At 37.0% G+C, this 22,713-nt stretch overlaps 1 protein-coding gene across 18 annotated transcripts; it reads right to left on the reverse strand.

Annotated features, from left to right (window-relative positions):
• Positions 1-921: 921 nt before the first annotated feature.
• Positions 922-18,049, reverse strand: LOC125499542 (uncharacterized). 18 transcript variants are annotated; one of them, XR_008970245.1, is made up of 5 exons: positions 17,258-18,033; positions 16,533-16,607; positions 13,103-13,159; positions 2,503-2,559; positions 922-1,192 (listed from the first exon to the last, which is right to left on the reverse strand). XR_008970245.1 is itself a non-coding variant. In XM_048648466.2 (4 exons), exon 4 carries the CDS (start codon positions 9,904-9,906, stop codon positions 9,037-9,039), a length of 870 nt encoding a protein of 289 aa, XP_048504423.2. In that variant the 5' UTR covers positions 9,907-9,938; positions 13,103-13,159; positions 16,533-16,581; positions 17,258-18,049; the 3' UTR covers positions 8,928-9,036. The 18 variants fall into 18 exon arrangements, 6 of the variants coding, with proteins under 6 accessions (XP_048504423.2, XP_048504421.2, XP_048504420.2 ...); XR_008970244.1 differs by having other exon boundaries at positions 922-1,216; XR_008970246.1 differs by lacking the exon at positions 922-1,192 and adding an exon at positions 1,502-1,718.
• Between the last annotated feature and the right edge of the window lie 4,664 nt (positions 18,050-22,713).

Consider the following 22,713-nt stretch of genomic DNA (forward strand, 5'->3'; position numbering starts at 1 on the left):
CCACTTTTTAATATTTTAACCGACTTTTTAAATTATCTCTCACTTTTAGTGTCTCTATCCACCTTTTCAATTTCTCTTTCATACTTTTGTACTTTCTCATTAGTTCTCCTCTAATGTGAAACAAGTAAAATAAAAGGAAATGGATGGAGTAGAATACTCCAAAATTATGAGACATCTCAAAATAGATTGCACATCCAATAAAATAATAAAGTGAAAATAAAAAATTACATATACGTTATTTGAAAGATATAATGCTCCAAACATTCACAGTCTTTAGATGATTACTTAATAATTATGAGATTTGTTTACATATTAGGAATAAAATTACATAATTGATCATGTTTAATGGTCTGATAATATACATCCACTATGAAAGAGATGAGTAAAATAAATTAAATATACGAGCAATTAATTCGTGAGCTGTTTGTATAAAGATAAGATATTTTAGGATCGGGCCAATAAAACCATTAAAATAGTTTTAACACATCAGCAATTACTCATGCATCGTACGGGCATAAAAACTAGTAAGTTTTTTTTATAACAAGTTTCAATTTCTCATAGAAAAGAAACGAAGATAATTTAAATTTTTAAAAAAGTTTTCATAAGTTTCCGAATGAATAAGTTATCTTTGGTCAAGTAGAAGTCTCGAAATGAACTTAAATAAGCTGTTCATTAACATCATCGAGTAGAAAGAAGATATTCGAACTTGACTCATTAAGTAAAGGCCTTTAGATTCTTATTCAGGCTTTCTATAACTCAACTTAATTTTGTTTATTTGAACTTATTAGACCTTATCTGAACTTATCAAACCTTATTTTATGAGACCGGTGTATTTTTGTTAAACTAAAATTATAAGTAATTGTGTAACAGCCCGAACTTCCGAGCTGCTAGCTAAACACATTTGAGATACACTAATTACAATTAACGCTTAATAACCTCGAATTATACCCACTTGCAGCGGAAACATAACCTATAAACGATCCTGGACCGGTGGGTCAGGGCCCACAACAATCATCCTCAATAACCAAATAACATATTACATAATACCTTGCTCGACTCCTACAGCAATATAATAATTTATTCACAAATAAGGATATATAATCCTAAATACAACCTCTGAACCATTACATCTAATTATAACCTTGATAACTAATTCTTCTTTTACTTCATTCCGAGCTTCCCACACACGAACCTGCAAGATCACTAACAATGAACTCTACCCCCACCAGGACAGGTTCCAAGAATAAAATCAAGAAAACTGAGTAAACACTGTCCAACCAGAACATCTTTTCAGTGGCTTAAGAACGTATTTATAGATTTAAACTTATCTTATAAATCAATTGTAATCAAGATTTTTACGAGACATTTGCAATCAAGATACATCGAAGTCATAAAGAAGTATATAACTGTAACACCCCCAAAGTCCATACATGTCTAATGCTACGTCGCATCGACTTTGGGAGTGTTACCGCCGCGATGGAACGCAAGGCATAATTAGAAATACGGTAGCTCAAATTCATTGTCTCAAAACCAAATTGCAGCGGAATAGAAAAAGTAAATACAACTCGGGAATCATAGATGACCCTTTTTTATTCAAACTCAAACCATTCAACAACGTTCTATAAAATTCAGTGATACTCAAACCAAATGTTTAACTTCAAAACTACAGACTAGCCCCCGTATGCTTGATATCATGCAGCAGCACCAGCTCACCTAGTCTGCTCCCCATTGAAGTGTCAATGGTTCCTCACAGGTCAACAAACACATAATAACACACAGAATCAGTTATGCTGAGTACGTAATGAACCATTGAAAACATATGAACATAAATGATGCACACATTACAAACTGCTATATGAAACTACGTTATCTCACATCCTTTAATCTTTCATTATTTGACATCGAACGGGCACCGTCATCTTACTAGAATCATACGAGCTACTGAATCCTTAATAGACAACTTGGTCTATTAGATGAAATGCAAATACGATTTTGTTCCGTCTCACACCCATCACCTTAGTATGCATACCCCAAGATCGAACGGAACCTTCCGCCTACTTGAGTTATCAAAATATAAGGACACTACTGTCGTCACAGTAGGCCTGCGTAGGAGTGTAGGACAAGTCCCACACTCCCCCCATTGTTCTATACTTGTAGGGAATCCAACTACAAGTTATTGCCATAATCTTCTTTTACTACTAACTATTCTTTTTATAACCTCAAAGAGTCATTTACATGCTCTCTTAATTACAAAACTCAATCTTATCTCTGGTAACACTCTCGTTACTCTATAGATCAGATTAATAATGCTCATGTTACACTACGATAGAACTTCGCATCTCAATGCAACATGTTTCAATGCAACATACTGATTTCATGTTATAAACGTCTAACCAAACAATCTCAATCAAATGTTCCCTATCATGGTACTAGGTTCCAACAAAATGAACTGCAACCTAATCATGATACTAAACTTGAAAGTAAACTGGTACGCGTACGTACCTTGTAACGGAGAATTTTCGCTGACTTAATTGAACGAGCCGCTTATGAAATTGGGACCTAAACCGTTAATACAAAGCTTTAGTGTTACGTCCTTGATAACACTAACAACAACTACGTACTAAGACCATAACGATCTAACGATTCGAATTAAACGATAGTTAAAACCTTATTCCAGGACTTTTGTTACAATTCTAATCTAGTGGATTTAACGTCTTTTAGAAGTCAAAGTTAGTGAGTACTAAACTTAGTTAGTGTTATTAGTCCACTATTTTACCAAACCAAAAGGGTCATAAGTCCAACATGTTTTTTGTCCAGAAGTTAAGTCATATGTCCAAAAAGTAAGTCATATGTCCAAAAGGTAAGTTCCATGTCCAAAAGTAAGTCATATGTCCCAAAAGTTAGGTTTCATGAAACAGGTCACTCATAAAACGATAATAACTTTAACTAATAATAGAGCACACTTTTCCTACTTTCATCTTATTCCAATTACAAACCTAACCAGAATTTTAACTTAAAAACAGAATAATAACTTAACTAGTTAAACAACCTAATAAATTATTACACAACTTTACTTATTAATTACTAAAATACAACTTAGTAATTATGAAAAACAGTAAATATAAAAATAAACTAATAAACTGATATAACAGGTCAAGTACATAATAGGTTTATACCACTGACTTGCCGGCGTCAAACTCCGGCAATGAAACTCCGGTGGCCTTCGCTCGCCACACAGCAGCGACACACCACTTCGCTCGCTCGCACAACAACGCACACACAAGACACCATGCGACCCTCGTCGCAGCACGGTCTCGCACAACACCCTCGAACGTCCTTCGCACAATCCTCGCACGACCCTCGAACCTCTTCGCGCAACACTCGCACGAACCACGACACTCTTCGCACAAAAACTCTCGAACCACTCGAGAACTCGCACCCCTCGAGAACTTGTATACACGGACCACGCACACAGCCCTCGAACCACTTACCCAAAACCTCGACGGAACTCCGTCTCGCACCACCACCACTCACGCACAAAACGCGGCGGGAGGGAGGAGGCGAGAGGAATAGCAGCGAAAGATTGAGGGAGAATCCGAGGGAGAGAGAGAAAAAAATCTGAGAGAGAAGGAGAGAGAGAGAAATCGGCTGTGGAGAGAGAGAGAAAGGAAAAGTCGGCTGGGAAAGGGAGAAGAAGGGTTTAGGGTTTTCTGATTTCCCTCTCCTTTTCCTTTTTATACTCCCCTTCAACCCTAGGTTAAGTAAAAAAATCCGTTTAACCTTTTTAAAACTCCGAAGATTTCCCAAACCTACTCGTATTATCAATAATTTACTCCTATTATTTTGTAAATAATCTAAAATACCTTTTTATTAATTCTTTATATTTTCTTAATTAATACTAAATAACTCCCAAAAAATACGGAGTATTACAGGCTTCCCCCCTTAAAAGAAGTTTCGTCCCGAAACTTTGAGGTAGCCCGTCTTAACGACGATCTTTTGCACTTCTAAGTCCCAAATTTCACAAGCGTTTTTCTAACGTTCGCACAACAGATAAGCAGAATAAGCAGTAATTACACATATCTAACATAATTAACATACTTTAGGGTGAAAGCGCGAAATTCTATCGCATTCTTCCCCCCTTAAAAGAAAAGTTACGTCCCCGTAACTCATGTACCTCTTGGAAAAGCTCAGGGTACTTCAGACGCATTGCATCTTCGGCTTCCCATGTGGCTTCCTCGGTAGTTTGATTTCTCCACAACAATTTAACAATTTTGACGTACTTATTCCTCGTACTCCGCACTTTGCGGTCTAGGATCTGGACAGGTTTCTCCTCATAGGACAAAGATTCGTCTATCTCGACGTTTTCATGTTCAAGGACATGTGACGCATCAGGTACGTATCTTCGGAGTTGGGATACGTGAAACACGTTATGGACCATTTCTAAGTCGTTTGGCAAATCCAGGCGATAAGCAACTTTCCCTACCCTCGCCAGTATCTCATAGGGTCCTATGAACTTAGGGCTTAGCTTCCCCTTTTTCTTGAATCGCATCACTCCTTTCATTGGGGACACTACCTTAAGCAATACTTTTTCCCCAACTTCGTAGTTTTCATCCCTTCGTTTCTGGTCCGCATAGGATTTCTGCCTGTCCTGTGCAGCCTTAATCTTTTCTTGAATGACTCGCACTTTATCCACTGTCTCCTGAATCATCTCAGGTCCTAACACCACAGTCTCACTGATGTCGTTCCAACACAAAGAGCTACGACACTTTCTCCCATACAATGCTTCAAATGGTGCCATCTTAATACTAGCATGGTAGCTGTTGTTGTATGAGAATTCTATGAGGTCCAAATGGTCTTCCCATGATCCTTGGTATTCTAAGGCACATGCTCGCAACATGTCCTCTAAGGTCTGAATAGTTCTTTCGGTTTGACCATCGGTAGCTAGGTGGAAGGCTGTACTCATCAATAGCTCACTACCAAATGCTTCCTGGACCTTTTTCCAGAAATTCGACAGGAATCGAGAATCTCGATCTGATACTATACTTGTGGATACTCCATGTAATCGAATGACATTTTTCACATAAGCCTTGGCTAAGGCTTCCATACTCCACGTATCCTTCATAGGTATGAACCTTGCTGTCTTGGTTAATCTGTCCACTATCACCCAAATGGTATTATTGCCTCCCCGACTCCTAGGTAAGGCGACAACGAAGTCCATGGATATCGAATCCCATTTCCATGTCGGAATGTCTAAGGGTTGAATCTTTCCTTGAGGTCTCTTGTGTTCACTTTTGACTTTCTGGCACGTTAGGCATTTGGAAACAAACTCAGCTACTGCTCTCTTCATACCAGGCCACCAAAACATCTTCTTGAGGTCCTTATACAACTTATCTTCCCCTGGGTGGACGGAATACGTCGTGTTATGACCCTCACTCATTATCTTCTGTTTCAGCTCTTCACACTTTTGTGGCACGCACCACCTACCCTTATATCGTATGCTTCCATCCTCATGGATCGCAAACCCCTCTGCTTTGCCCTCCTTAAGCTTTGCTTTGACTCGCTCAAGCTTCACATCCCGAGGTTGACTCACTCTTATCTCATATAGGAAGTTGGGTTCGATGGTTAGGGCACTCAGCAATCTTTCTACCTCCCCTTCATGAACAACTTCTATCTGAAGTCTAGAAAATTCCTCACACAGTTTTTCGGCAACGACTAACGTATTCAGGCTATGGCTAGACTTGCGACTTAACGCATCAGCAACAACGTTGGCTTTACCCTCATGGTACTAGATGTCTAAGTCATAGTCCTTGATGAGCTCTAACCATCTGCGTTGTCTCATGTTCTGGTCTTTCTGGGTCAGTGAAGATACGACAGGTTACCCCGTAGAGGTAGTGTCTCCAGATTTTGAGGGCAAATACTATGGCGGCCAATTCTAGGTCATGTGTTGGGTAATTGACTTCGTATGGTTTTAACTGTCGAGACGCATAAGCTATGACCTTCCCGTTTTGCATCAGAACACAACCCAACCCATTTTTGGACGCATCACTATACACATCATATCCCTCGCTCCGTTAGGCAAGGTTAGGACAGGGGCTGATGTTAACCTCTCATTGAGCATTTGATAGGCCTTCTCACTGTCCTCGTTCCAGGTAAACCTACAATCCTTCTTCATCAAGTTGGTCATAGGCTTTGCTATTTTGGAGAAGTCTTTCACAAATCTCCTATAGTAGCCGGCTAAACCCAAGAAACTTCTTATATCCATGACATTCTTTGCGGTAGGCCATTCACTCACGGCTTTGATCTTCGCAGGATCTACTGATACACCCTCCTTAGAGATAAAATGACCCAAAAATGACACCTTTTCCAACCACAAGTCACATTTCGAAAACTTTGCATAGAGTTGGTTGTCCCTGAGTGCCTGTAAAATGACTCTCAAGTGATCCTCATGTTCCTCCTTGTTCTTAGAATAGATCAGGATATCGTCTATGAATACCACGACGAATTTGTCGAGGTAGGGTCGGAAAATTTTATTCATAAGGTCCATGAAAACTGCAGATGCATTGGATAACCCAAAAGGCATTACCGTAAACTCATAGTGGCCATATCTGGTCCGAAAGGCAGTCTTAGGTATATCATGATCAACAATCCTCAACTGATGGTAACTAGACCTTAAGTCTATTTTTGAGAACATCCCCGCACCCTGAAGTTGGTCGAACAAGTCATCGATCCTAGGTAATGGGTACTTGTTTTTCACAGTGACATTGTTCAACTCCCGGTAGTCTATATATAATCTTAAGCTACCATCCTTCTTTTTCACAAACAAGACGGGTGCTCCCCATGGCGACATGCTAGGTCTAATATACCCTTTGTCTAGTAGTTCTTCTAACTGGTTCTTCAACTCATTCATTTCTGCCGGAGCCATTCGATATGGGGCTTTCGAAATGGGTCCAGTCCCAGGTACTAGGTCAATGGTGAACTCTACGTCTCTCCTTGGAGGCATACCAGGTATTTCCTCAGGAAAGACATCCTGGAACTCTCGAACTATGGGCACATCTTCAGGCCTCAACGTATCATCCTCAACTCTTCTCACTGAACACATAAATAGGGGCCAACCCTTGTCTACATAGTTCTTAAGTTGTAAAGCATTGATCACTCTAATCTCGGGTTCTCGAGGTATTCTCCTATATGACACTCTTTTTCCCGAAGGGTCCCTTAATTCCACTTTCTACGCATCGCAATCTATCTTAGCCATGTACTTCCCAAGCCAATCCATCCCCAGAATGATATCTAGGTTCGATAAGTTAAACTCTATCAGATCAGAGGGAATGTAACCCTCACCTATCTTTAATGGCACTTTTAGAAATCTTTTAGAACAGTTAACAATCTCCCCAGATGGAATGACTATAGGCATAGAAATCGACTCAGACTCGACCAATGCTAAAGTTCTAACAGTTGCATGGGCAATAAATGACAAGGATGCTCCAGAATCAAATGATACTTTAACAGGAGTGGAGTTGATAGAAAATGTACCCGTGACAACATCTCTACGAGGATGGTTGTTGGTCGCGGGCTTGGAATAGTTAGAATTCCCATTGTAATACTTCCCCCGTTTCCATTCCCGTTTCCATTCCCATTTCGGGGCTTGTCCCCATAGTTCCCCTTCTTTTGGCCATTGGGGTTCAGTTTGTTCTTCGAATAGCATTCGTAGGCTCTATGTCCCATCTTCCCGCATTCTCGACATTCAACCTTATTACCCTCACAGTCTTTACCAGGATGGTTGTTAGGGCACTTTCTACACCGATATACACGCTCAGGTCTGCGGTTGGTGTTGTTATTGCGGTTGTTGTTGTTGGGATTAGGGTTATTATTGGGTCCCTTACCAAAATTCCTTTGAGGGTTTTGATTGTTCTGGTTCCCATTATGCTTTTTCTCGAACTTCTGGCCCTCAGGGTTTGGGTTATCCTTACGTTTCTCGCCAAGCTTACCCCCTTCCTCCCTCTTCCTGATAGCATAAAGGTGGGCAGCTTTGCCAAACACATGGTCTAGAGAGGTGAATGTATCTCCCCCCAGTCTACCCTGCAGGTCAAGGGTAAGTCCTTAACTTGAAACGTGAGGCTTTAGCCTCCTCAGTAGGGGCAATCTCCGGGGCAAACCTCATTAGTTCAATGAATTTTCGGTAATACTCCTCCACAGACATGGTCCCTTGTTCCAGCATCATAAACTCCTGGGCTTTCTGTTTCTTAAGATATGGAGGGTAGTATTTGTCTCTTAGGGCCTTTTTGAAGGTCTCCCACCCGAAACCAGGTTGAGTCAGAAGGTTGTCCTTAGCTTGGGTCCACCAGAAATGGGCATCCCTCTGCAGATAGTAGCTAGCTAAGGGCACGGTTTTCTCATCAGGGCAGGATATGGTGAAGAAAAGTTTATCGAATTCCCCAACCCAGTTCTCCAACTCTTCAGGTCCCCCTTTTCCATTTAGTACAGGTGGGTTTCTACGGGCCACTTTTTCAGATAGATCCCCATCCCGGTTGTGACCTTGGGGTAAGTTGGCAGTGATTTGTACCAGGTCACGTATCGATTGCTCGATATTGTGAGAGGTTTCAGGGGTGCCTCCCGATCGAACCATTTTGCGCTGAAATTAACATAGTAGCTATTTCAGTGACTTACACATAATTTTTGTTTTAACTCATTCAACGAATACACATTTCACATATAAACATATATTGCGAACACTTTTAAGTCTGTACTGACTTGCATTACAATCATTCAAAATAAGATGCCACAATTAACAATAGAAGATAACACTATGTACTATTATTGAAAATGGGAATGTAATGTTTGTAAAGACATACCATATATATATATATATATATATATATATATATATATAATTATATATATATATATATATATATATATAAATCAAGTAATGCTACTCCCTAATCGGCATGCAAGCCTTATTATCACTAACATGAACAAATGAATAAAAACGACCAGAATAAAACAAAAGTCCTAATCCTACATATATGATCAAAAGAACTATGAACTAAGGCGGCGAGCTTCATCCTCTGATTCAGAATCCTCTATCCCCTCATTAATATCGATCTCTTCTGCATCAGGCTCGTCGTCCTCAAAGAGTATATCCTCCAGTAGGGGTCCTTGGTCTTCCTCGGGGTCTTCTTCCTCGATGGGATCCTCCTCCTCAATGGGATCCTCCTCCTCAATAGGATCCTCTTCCTGAACAGGATTCTCTTCCTCAACAGGGTCTTCATTCTCAGCAGGGTCTTCTTCCTCAACTGGTATATCCTCTAGTGGGGGTGGCTCGTCATCATCATCCCCCCCATCTAACCCTGGTGCAGGCTGAACCCCGTCCAACACTATAATGAAGGTCCTATTGTTTCTCTCATCGTCCGAGACATAAGTGACTGTCCTAAGATTTTGAAAGTCATCGCCTATTAACTCGTCCTCAAATGGTTGGTATCTTGGCCTCTTTGCCACAGGTGCCGATGGTGGTTCAGGTATGACCCCTGGATTCTCAGAACTCCCATCTACGGTCCTATTGCCCGAACTTTCCCCTTGAGATGAAGTAGAAGGGTGTTGACCTCTCGTTTCACGAACCCTCCACTCATTCTCGCAGTATTTAAGGTCAGTGAGGAAGTGTTTTTCAGAAGGAAGGTTTTGGTATCCGTAGGTATGCTTATTCCCATTGAAATACCCCTCTATAGTCCACATATCTCCATACCTACGATGAACGAATGTATATGGCTCTGTGTCTGGAACATATTGAAGCATGAAGTGTATCCTAGAGCCCTTAGATCGTAACCACTGCTCCCCTTGCATAATTCTATAATCCATAGCAAACTTCATCTTAAAGAACCAAACATCCCAGTCCTCCCCTACTTGTTTCATCAAATAGTCTCTACAACTATGTCGTGAACCATCTGCGAAAATAACAAAAAAAAAAAAGTCTAAGTTTTTGTATATAATAGGGTTCAAAACATAAGTTATAGATATACATGTTTAGGAGGTAAAATACTCATTTTAACTTTGAAATCCACAAGTGAGATCAAAATCATTTCGATCAATAAAATAGTTTTATACTAAAATAAGTTTTGAGTCTAACATCAATTTAGACTTATCCTTGTACACTCTCTTAATCTAGTCACATTTGAAGATTTCGAGAATCTTTCACATTTTCAATTACACAAAGAGCACATATAAGTTCAAGATACGAACAGAATTGCAATGAAATCATTCCTATGACTTAATGCACATGACATGATCTATATGCTCCTATCCCATACTACCCGTTTTGAAATCGTTTTAAAACGTCTTTGAAAATAGGAGCTTCTGGCTCTGAATCCAGTTTTGTAACACCCCCAAAGTCCATACACGTCTAATGCTACGTCGCATCGACTTTGGGAGTGTTACCGCCGCGATGGAACGCAAGGCATAATTAGAAATACGGTAACTCAAATTCATTGTCTCAAAACCAAATTGCAGTGGAATAGAAAAAGTAAATACAACTCGGGAATTATAGATGACCCCTTTTTATTCAAACTCAAACCATTCAACAACGTTCTATAAAATTCAGTGATACTCAAACCAAATGTTTAACTTCAAAACTACAGACTAGCCCTCGTATGCTTGATATCATGCAGCAGCACCAGCTCACCTAGTCAGCTGAAACAGAAGATAATGAGTGAGGGTCATAACACGACGTATTCCGTCCACCCAGGGGGAGATAAGTTGTATAAGGACCTCAAGAAGATGTTTTGGTGGCCTGGTATGAAGAGAGCAGTAGCTGAGTTTGTTTCCAAATGCCTAACGTGCCAGAAAGTCAAAAGTGAACACAAGAGACCTCAAGGAAAGATTCAACCCTTAGACATTCCGACATGGAAATGGGATTCGATATCCATGGACTTCGTTGTCGCCTTACCTAGGAGTCGGGGAGGCAATAATATCATTTGGGTGATAGTGGACAGACTAACCAAGACAACAAGGTTCATACCTATGAAGATACGTGGAGTATGGAAGCCTTAGCCAAGGCTTATGTGAAAAATGTCATTCGATTGCATGGAGTACCCACAAGTATAGTATCAGATCGAGATTCTCGATTCCTGTCGAATTTCTGGAAAAAGGTCCAGGAAGCATTTGGTAGTGAGCTATTAATGAGTACAGCCTTCCACCCGGCCACCGATGGTCAAACCGAAAGAACTATTCAGACCTTAGAGGACATGTTGCCAGCATGTGCCTTTGAATACCAAGGATCATGGGAAGACCATCTGGACCTCATAGAATTCTCATACAACAACAGCTACCATGCTAGTATCAAGATGGCACCATTTGAAGCATTGTATGGGAGAAAGTGTCGTATCCCTTTGTGTTGGAACGACATCAGTGAGCTGTGGTGTTAGGACCTGAGATGATTCAGGAGACAGTGGATCAAGTGCGAGTCATTCAAGAAAAGATTAAGGCTGCACAGGACAGGCAGAAATCCTATGCGGACCAGAAACGAAGGGATGAAAACTACGAAGTTAGGGAAAAAGTATTGCTTAAGGTGTCCCCAATGAAAGGAGTGATGCGATTTGGGAAAAAGGGGAAGCTAAGCCCTAAGTTCATAGGACCCTATGAGATACTGGCGAGGGTAGGGAAAGTTGCTTATCGCCTGGATTTGCCAAACGACTTAGAAAGGGTCCATAATGTGTTTCACGTATCCCAACTCCGGAGATACGTACCTGATGCGTCACATGTCCTTGAACCTGAAAACGTCAAGATAGACGAAACTTTGTCCTATGAGGAGAAACCTGTCCAGATCCTAGACCGCAAAGTGCGGAGTACGAGGAATAAGGACGTCAAAATTGTCAAAGTGTTGTGGAGAAATCAAACTACCGAGGAAGCCACATGGGAAGCCGAAGATGCAATGCGTCTGAAGTAACCTGAGCTTTTCCAAGAGGTACGTGAGTTACGGGGACGTAAATTTTCTTTTAAGGGGGGAAGAATGCGATAGTTGTAACACCCCCAAAGTCCATACACGTCTAATGCTACGTCGCATCGACTTTGGGAGTGTTACCGTCGCGATGGAACGCAAGGCATAATTAGAAATACGGTAACTCAAATTCATTGTCTCAAAACCAAATTGCAGTGGAATAGAAAAAGTAAATACAACTCGGGAATCATAGATGACCCCTTTTTATTCAAACTCAAACCATTCAACAACGTTCTATAAAATTCAGTGATACTCAAACCAAATGTTTAACTTCAAAACTACATACTAGCCCCCGTATGCTTGATATCATGCAGCAGCACCATCTCACCTAGTCTGCTCCTCATTGAAGTGTCAATGGTTCATCACAGGTCAACAAACATATAATAACATACAGAATCAGCTATGCTGAGTATGTAATGAACCATTGAAAACATTTGAACATAAATGATGCACACATTACAAACTGCTATATGAAACTATGTTATCTCACATCCTTTAATCTTTCATTATTTGGCATCGAACGGGCACCGTCATCTTACTAGAATCATACGGGCTACTAAATCCTAAATAGACAACTTGGTCTATTAGATGAAATGCAAATACGGTTTTGTTCCGTCTCACACCCATCACCTTAGTATGCATACCCCCAAGATCGAACGGAACTTTCCGCCTACTTGAGTTATCAAATATAAGGACACTACTGTCGTCACAGTAGGCCTGCGTAGGAGTGTAGGACAAGTCTCACACTCCCCCCATTGTTCTATACTTGTAGGGAATCCAACTACAAGTTATTGCCATAATCTTCTTTTACTACTAACTATTCTTTTATAACCTCAAAGAGTCATTTACATGCTCTCTTAATTACAAAACTCAATCTTATCTCTGGTAACACTCTCGTTACTCTATAGATCAGATTCATAATGCTCATGTTACACTACGATAGAACTTCGCATCTCAATGCAACATGTTTCAATGTAACATACTGATTTCACGTTATAAATGTCTAACCAAACAATCTCAATCAAATGTTCCCTATCATGGTACTAGGTTCCAATTAAATGAAGTGCAACCTAATCATGATACTAAACTTAAAAGTAAACTGGTACGCGTACGTACCTTGTAACGGAGAATTTTCGCTGACTTAATTAAACGACCCGCTTATGAAATTGGGACCTAAACCGTTAATACAAAGCTTTAGTGTTACGTCCTTGATAACACTAACAACAACTACGTACTAAGACCATAACGATCTAACGATTCGAATTAAACGATAGTTAAAACCTTATTCCCGAACTTTCGTTACAATTCTAATCTAGTGGATTTAACGTCTTTTAGAAGTCAAAGTTAGTGAGTACTAAACTTAGTTAGTGTTATTAGTCCACTATTTTCCCAAACCAAAAGGGTCATAAGTCCAACATGTCTTATGTCCAGAAGTTAAGTCATATGTCCAAAAAGTAAGTCATATGTCCAAAAGGTAAGTTCCATGTCCAAAAGGTAAGTTCCATGTCCAAAAGTAAGTCATATGTCCCAAAAGTTAGGTTTCATGAAACAGGTCACTCATAAAACGATAATAACTTTAACTAATAATAGAGCACACTTTTCCTACTTTCATCTTATTCCAATTACAAACCTAACTAGAATTTTAACTTAAAAACAGAATAATAACTTAACTAGTTAAACAACCTAATAAATTATTACACAACTTTACTTATTAATTACTATTTACTAATTACTAAAATACAACTTAGTAATTATGAAAAACAGTAAATATAAAAATAAACTAATAAACTGATATAATAGGTCAAGTACATAATAGGTTTATACCAATGACTCGCCGGCGTCAAACTCTGGCAATGAAACTCCGGTGGCCTTCGCTCGCCACACAGCCACACTCCAGACCCTCTTCGGTTCGCAGGCGCACACAGCAGCGACGCACCACTTCGCTCGCTCGCATAACACCGCACACACACGACACCACGCGACCCTCGTCGCAGCACGGTCTCGCACAACACTCTCGAACATCCTTCGCACAACCCTCGCACGACCCTCGAACCTCTTCGCGCAACACTCGCACGAACCACGACACTCTTCGCACAAAAACTCTCGAACCACTCGAGAACTCGCACCCCTCGAGAACTTGTATACACGGACCACGCACACAGCCCTCGAACCACTAACCCAAAACTTTGACGGAACTCCGTCTCGCACCACCACCACTCACGCACAAAATGCGACGGGAGGGAGGAGGCGAGAGGAATAGCAGCGAAAGATTGAGGGAGAATCCGAGGGAGAGAGAGATCCGAGATAGAGAGAGAGAAAAATCTGAGAGAGAAGGAGAGAGAGAGAAAAATCTGAGAGAGAAGGAGAGAGAGAGAAATCGGTTGAGGAGAGAGAGAGAAAGGAAAAGTCGGCTGGGAAAGGGAGAAGAAGGGTTTAGGGTTTTCTGATTTCCCTCTCCTTTTCCTTTTTATACTCCCCTTCAACCCTAGGTTAAGTAAAAGAATCCGTTTAACCTTTTTAAAACTCCGAAGATTCCCAAACCTACTCGTATTATCAATAATTTACTCCTATTATTTTGTTAATTATCTAAAATACCTTTTTATTAATTCTTTATATTTTCTTAATTAATACTAAATAACTCCCAAAAATACGGAGTATTACAATAACAAATATTTGAACATAGTTTGTAATGCTACTTCCATAGAACTAATACAATCTTTCGAAGTTAACTCTAACATACTTTATGTCAATAAATCCCTCCCACTTCTATGGATCATACACCAAAAATATTTAATCCATCTGATCTAAAAACCTTTAATCCATATGCATATCATAGTTAACTCCTGCATAAATCCCTAACAAGCTCCTTAGTAATCACTTCCAAAATCGGCGCATGAACTCTATAACTTGGGTGAGTAAAATATTATTTCAGAAATCAAAGTTTGAAATATCTTTTCACGAAACCATTCGAATACTCAAATACATATTCTATTTTTCTTTCAATATCATACTGGAGAAGAGAACACGAATAGAGTTGCCTTACAGGCGAATTCTCTAAGCTTTTTACAAGGGACGTCTCCCTCTTCCATTTTGTACTGCTTGCAAGACTTTTAGGTCATGAACCCACATAACGGAGCAATACCCGCTCCAGAGCAATACCTGCTCTAACACATAATGAGCAATACTCGCTCTACGAATGTTGTTCGTCACTGCTTTAGCAGCTTCTTCCCCTCATAATAACATAATCATAATTTCATATTTTCGAAAATTTAGATCATAAGTCTCAAATTTTCATAACATAATCACTTTCGGGTATTAAGTATACCCAAATTAAATTACTTGCATAATATAATCGAGTTTCTATTAACTTGGTATAAATCAGCCCTTTATAAAAATTCTTCGGCTAAATCCCTTTCAAACACGGACTTTAAAGAAACTATATTTCAATCCCATAAAAGATTCTCCAAAACAAAACATTGTTTACCAAAAGATCATAACCCAATTTAGAGTTTCTATTCTATATAACCTTTATATCTAAAACACAAATGCTCTTTACAAAGAATAACCTTTCCATTTAATCCTATTTAGCAACCCATCAAACTTATAACCATCTCCAACATATATTTCCTATCTTACAAAATCCATTTTCAAGGATTCGGAATTTTTTAAAAACTACATCTGAATAATATGATATATCCTTTAGTCTGAAGTTCTCTTCCTCCCCAAAACACATTCAGAAAACTTACTTATAACTTTACAATTTCATATTAAATCTAATATCCCAAATGATTTATTGTTGGCTCCAATAATACCGTAAATTCCCAGTGTATACCAAAATAGTTTCTTCCAGAGAATATCTAAAGGTGCTTTTAGAGAATATAATTTAATCATAATCTGGATGTCTTTTCCTCACAAACATATAACACAATAATTAATTTATGAACTTAGAGAAACCGAAGGATAAAATCCTCAAAATTTATATCGGAAACTCCTTCCTTTTGAAGACTCATATTACAGTCATAATGATTCACATCACAAGCATCTATCTATTATTTACATCCACAATATAAATTCATAACTTGTCTAGTGGATATAACGATTATACTTGATAATTATGTCTAAACACTCCCACTTATGAACTCATTTATATACAACCGAAATTTGCAAATAGAAACCTATTATACAATCACCCAACATCCCATTTAATACTCTTAAGTCTCATAAATAATTAAGTTTAGTACAACGAATGGTAGTACTTAGATAGTGTAAGTTTACATCAGGTCGTTCAAAATCATAATTCATAAACTTATCATACTTTGCAGTAGAAGGTTTAATATAATAATATCAGCTTTGAACAATACACTAATTGCTTATCAAATACTCTATTTATAAATACAGTAAGCTTATGAAACATCTCAATTATTGTAGCTTAAAACTTCCGAAAAGAACATTATAAATTAACGCTGAAAACTAATGTTTTTCAGAGAACTCTCATGATCATACAAAAATACCAATTTCCAATCAAAAGTGGATGGACAATGTGTACCTCTACGCATCTTTGCATAACACTCGACTCCATAACAATCTTCGAGAGTCTGATATCTCCTTATTCATAATCAATCTCCAATAATCACCACACAACAATAATAACAATAATTAACATTCATCTCTATTATAATTCAGATTAATTAATTTACCTGTTCATACCTTCTAAACTCTTTTATAAAGGAACTATAACTCTTCAATACAAACTATTTCACCTTCCAATTCATATTTTTCTATCTCATATGATAATTCTACTTCAAGATAATCCAATTAGCTTCTCCTTAGTGTTACCATCATATTTCTTAACATCACATACCTTTCCTAAAATTCAGATTTAGAATCAAGGTCTTATTTCAACTCAACAACTTCCTTAGAAATACAAGCAGATTTCGTAAATTGTTTCTTAAAACTAACATAGGTATGGAGGTTACATAAACTGATATGATTCTTTAAAACAATAATGAGTTTGTGAAACTTATTCATGATTTCAATAAACTCTTATATAACACTTATTAGCCTTAACAAAAGTTTCAATCTAATAATTGAGCAAAAGTTTCAATCTTTAATAACAACAACCCAAATAATACCAATTTAAATCTCATAATCTGATTTTTTCCAACTCAATAACAAATTCAACTATACTTATAAAAATCAAAACTATTATAAATATATAAATCAGATTACTATTGATGAATAAGAGTTAAAACTAAATTTCAAAATTTATACCTTGCCAAAGGAATTCAAAACCGATTAAAAGCCTAACAACAACAGCAATACCGACGCCCAGCAGCAGGACGACACCAGAGTGCCGACCGAACCCCGCCGGTGTCGGAACACCAATCGAACATCAACAACAGCAACATAAAAGCAGAGGAGAGAGAAAAACAACAGAGGAGCAGCAATAATCAACAACATAATAGAGGAGAGAGAAAATCCGCAACAACAGTAGTGGCAGCAGTAGCGCGACGACGACGGCAACAAGTCCGACAGTCATTCGTCGGTGGGTATCGGGCAGGGCCCGCGAGAGAAAGAGAGAGATTGGAGATTTTTTTGTGGTTTTTGAGTGAAGAATGAAGCTAGGGTTTTTATTTGCCAAAGAATGTATGAGAAGTTGACAGCAAATGTGATTTGTGGCTACTTCTTATTAAGCCACGAAATAACAAATGGGTTTTCTTTTTATTTTTCTTTTTTAAACTTAAAATCATTTACTAAATACCTCAATTTGATAAAATCCACACCATCATAATTGTATTTAAAATAATAATTCTTAATAATCTTTGTTTAATATAAAGTTTAATTAAACTAATAAACATAATTACTTAATTTAAACATGCTTAAAAATATGGGTTGTTACAAATTGTACTTATTAGATCTTGTGTGAACTTATTTAAACTTATCTCAACTTATTTTTCTAATATAGACTGAAAGTAAGGTGAACAGAACACAAGAAATGATAAATATCTAAGTCGTAGGTTGATGCATCTAACAAACTTTGTGTACATAACAAATAGTGCATGTGTATATAACAAATGGTGTTTGTGTTTTTTTCCCTTTATTTCACTACTTTACATACAACACAAACACTATTTGGTTACACACAAACACAATTTGTTATATACACAAACATACCCCTACAAACCATTCATGCGAATTGATTATTATGCCTCTATGGTTCGAACTATTGTGATGCTAGAGGAATCATACCGCAAGACATAGAGGGGGAGGTCATAAGCATCTATGCCGTAAAATCACTTTTCGGCAGAATGAAAAAGACATATATGGTAGAATCGTAAGCATAGAATACGACCCTAATCAAAATGTGGTTAGATCCTCTAGAGTTCTAAAATAACTCTACAAGGTAGAGTTTGAGAAATATCAACCATTAAGTAAAAGGGAATGGCTCATATATTATGTTTCCGTAATTCCCCTATTTTTCTCATCAAAATTCACCCCCTAATTTCTCATTCCTACCAATATGAGCCATTGATATTAAAATGTATGGTTCAGATCAACTCTACCTTGTAGAGTTCTATTACAACTCTAGAGGATCCGACTCCAATCAAAATCGGGGATGAATCGAAAAAGAATATATATTTTATCTCCTATTTTTTTATCAAAGGATCCGAAAAAAACGGGTTCGGATCTCCAAAAATGAATTGAATTGATTATTTTAATGGATAGATCCGGTCTCAGTATCCATTTTGATAGTCCTTTTGTGGCTTCGATGGCAGCTAGGTCGAAGCATTATTGCTTTAAGAGAAGCTCCTATTGAAGTTTACCATAAGTCTCTAGGCACCTATTACGAGATTTATGCGCATTGTTATAAACACAAATTTTCTTAGATATATATATTGGTTAAATGTTTAACTAAACTTGTTCTAGAATTGTTTTAGAAAAATATGCTTATTTTGCTCCCCTAACAGAGTGTGAATTTCCGTTGATGTATAGTGACTTAGTGAGCAGGTGTGGTGAGTAGTAAGACGCTGTCTTTTTGGACTTATTTTCAGTCCAGTTTAGTTTAGTTTATCTTTGCAATTCAGTTTCTCTCTATTTAATTCGGTTCAGTTAATTTCAGTTTAGTTTAGTAAATTTTAATTTAATTCAATAAATTTCAGTTCAATTAAATTAACTTCAATTCAATTTTTTTCGATTCAAAAGAAAGGGATCTAACTTAGTGAATACTTTTAGAGTCCTTTACCATTCTAGAGTATGTATACTAAAAAATATTTTTTTTATTAGTACTTTCCTTGTTGGTTTCTCATCAACTTCCTCATCTCAATTATTATCAATCTCATATTATCTACTGGCATTTCTCGTCCCCCTAAAAAACATAAGGAATTTATGAAAGCATGTCAGGTGGACATGTGGTGGTTGTTTCAATGTGATTATGATTCCTATAGGCTATAAAAGATTTTTAAAAATAAAAACCAAAGACTTTAACGTCTACTACTAATAAGTAATAATGTAACAAATCTTAGTTTAGAAAATAGTTGTTAGATTAGTCATATGGTATACTTTCGAAATAATAATTTTTTGTAATAATATTTTCAAAAACAAAAGTTGTACATCAATAATAAGCATAAAAATCAAATTATTGAAAATTACAACAAATAGAATAGATTATATTAAAAGTTGGAGATATATTAAGTTATATTCTAATTGAATAAACATTGACACCGTATATTAACTCACAAAATATGTTTGAATTACCTTGGGAGTTAGAGACGTGTTCATGTTTATTTAAAACATATGGCGTCCTATATATTGGAAATTTGTTTAGTTATTCTTGAATTATATTCTAAATTACATTAGGAGTTGGAGATTGTTGAGATATATTATGAATTTAATCTTTCCTCTTTGATTAATATCTCTACTGGGATCGATCGAATTTATATGAATTAAAAATTGATACCATATATATGTCCTATCTAACACATTACTTCCTCTATTCTATATTTAATTGTTATATACTCCTTCCGTTTCCTAAATATCTTCCTTACCGTTTCTACAGATACCAATGTGAATCAATTTATGTGGGGTGTGGGGCGGGTAAAGTTGGAGAGATAAGGGGGTTAAGATAAATCTATACAAATATATTAAAAGGCGTGCGAAAACAAGAAACTGTGCCACGTGGCGCTCTCTCTATGGAGTTTTAGTTCATGTAATCCATGTACACTAAAAAAATTAAGAAATTGCATAATATAGGGTTTGATCCTGAGACCTCAAATACATATAATACTAAAGTTCTAAGCACTAGGCTAAGTTGTATTTTGTGTTATTATCATAAAGTATTATATTAATAAATGAAATTTTTTCTTACCCGGGGCATAGTCCGGGCCAAATAACTAGTAAACAAATAAAAAGGGGTTAAAGTAGGAGAGAGAGAGAGAAAGTAAAATTGAATTAATAATGTAATGGTGGACCATATGATAGGGACATGAGAGGGTAAAAAGGAAAAAAAAATCCAAATAAGGAATAAAGTAAAAGAGAGAAGATATTTTGGAAACGCACTTAAACAAAAAGAGGGAATATCTTAGGAAACGGAAAGAGTATGCATGAATTTTTACACTATTTACAAATCGCATACAACTCTATCACCATCAATTCTGATTTTTACTAGAAAAATATAGCAATGCGGAACCTTATTCGATCAGTCTTGATATATACTTTCCACATATCAACTTTTTATTAATAAACTAGTTAATTATTAGGCCTAGGCTATGCCCTGGATAAGAAAAAAATTTAATTATTAATATAATACTTTATGATAATAACACTAAATACAACTTAGCCTAGTGGTTAAGACTTTATTATATGTACTTGAGGTCTCGGGATCAAACCATATATACCCAATTTCTAAATTTTTTATTGACATGGATTACATGAACTAAAACTCCCTATGGAGAGTGCCATGTGGCACAGTTTCTTGTTTATGCACGTCTTTCAATATATTTGTATAAATACTTAAAAGTAATTAAAGATATTAATAATTAAAGATGTGCATTGATAAATATAAAAACTGATTGTTGTAATTTATAAAAAATGGAAAAAATAAATCTTAGACAACATAAGAAAACAAATGAATAATACGTCAAAGTTATAGACTCGCAAAAACAAATGAAATAAGGTGGGGATGAGCCTAATCAAATTGAGGTAGAGCAGCCAAGAGACTCACATTTTTTTGAGGGGGCCAAGAGACAGTGAGACACACATGATTCTCGTGCATTTCTACTTTGTATATTTGCACTAATCAAATTATTTCCCGTCATAAAAGTTGCACCTACCCACACAGGACATGAGAGTTGGTGATGAGGACATGAATAAAATAAACACGAGATCGGGTAATAGGGATACTCATATACATAAAAGATTGACCAGGAAATGTAACAGTATAAATTATGCAATAATTAAGGAGATGGAGATCAACTTTGATTAGTTTCATGATGAGCTGTACAACTTTCTTCAACAGCTGGTGTATATTCTCATGTAAACAGAAAACATGGTTAGTGTATATTCTCATGTAAACAGAGAAGATCAACTATGAAATGTTCTCTTTGTACCTGGAGGGAAAAAAGAACAATGAAGTATTCTTCTTAGAAAATAAGGAGGCATTCTTTTTACCATATTTCTTAAATTTATTGGAATTAAACTTATTCGTACTCACCTAATTGAATTATATTAATTAATCAAAACATAATTATTGGAACTGATCAAAACTTATCTTTACTTATTTAATATCGTACTCCCTTAATAAAATTCATCTTCTTTTAATAAGTTGAGAATCTTAACCGATCTTGTTAAAGTTTGTTGTGATAAATAATCTTAAATTAGAATATATATTTCAAATTTCTAATTTGAAAATATCCAAAAATATAATTATTTATAAGTATATAATATGTCTGAGCTAAACTCAAAGAAAGAACTAGTAAAAGTACTATAGAACTAACGGAGTATTAGTCCGACCCATTCTCCAAGCTCTCCCCTTTTCCTTTTCTTAAAAAAATTCCATGCTTTTGTTTATGTCTAGAAACTGTCAAGGATGATTGTAATGTTCTTAAAAAAAATCATGTTTTTGTTTATGCCTAGAAACTGTCAAAGATGATTGTAATGTTGAGAATTTTGAAATACCGAGAAGTTTTGAAGTGCCGAGGAAGAGCTCTCCGACAATCCTGCAAAATACAATGAAAAACTTTCCCGGGAGTGTTCCCAGTAAATCCCCTTCGACGCTCAAGTGATCAGTTGAGATTGAGTAGAGAGATAAAGTGAGTAAATATAGAGAGTGATGCTCTGGTTCTTTTAGGTGAGAATTCAATGCCTTTCGATTGATGAGACAACTCCTATTTATTGAAGCTGGGACTTTCATCAAATGAGGGTATTTGAATAAGTTCTAGTTGGTGGAGAATTGTCTTCCCTAAAGCTAGGGGTATTTTAGTAATTTCACCATAGATGTGCCAGTCCATGAAATGAGCCCAAACAATTAGCCCCACGCCAAGTACTCTGAGTGAAAACGGCAATTTTTAGTGCGGTTGATTGGCGGAATAATAATATTTTTCCCGAGGTTGAATGATGCCTTGAGTTAGCTATTTGACGCTAAAATTAACCAATCCCGAGGATAATTACAAGCTAGGCACCCATGATTGCTTTTCAAAATGCCGAGAATGACTTTCTTTATAATAAAAGGT

The sequence above is a fragment of the Beta vulgaris genome, chromosome 7 (assembly GCF_026745355.1).
Source record: "Beta vulgaris subsp. vulgaris cultivar EL10 chromosome 7, EL10.2, whole genome shotgun sequence".
NCBI lineage: Eukaryota > Viridiplantae > Streptophyta > Magnoliopsida > Caryophyllales > Amaranthaceae > Beta > Beta vulgaris.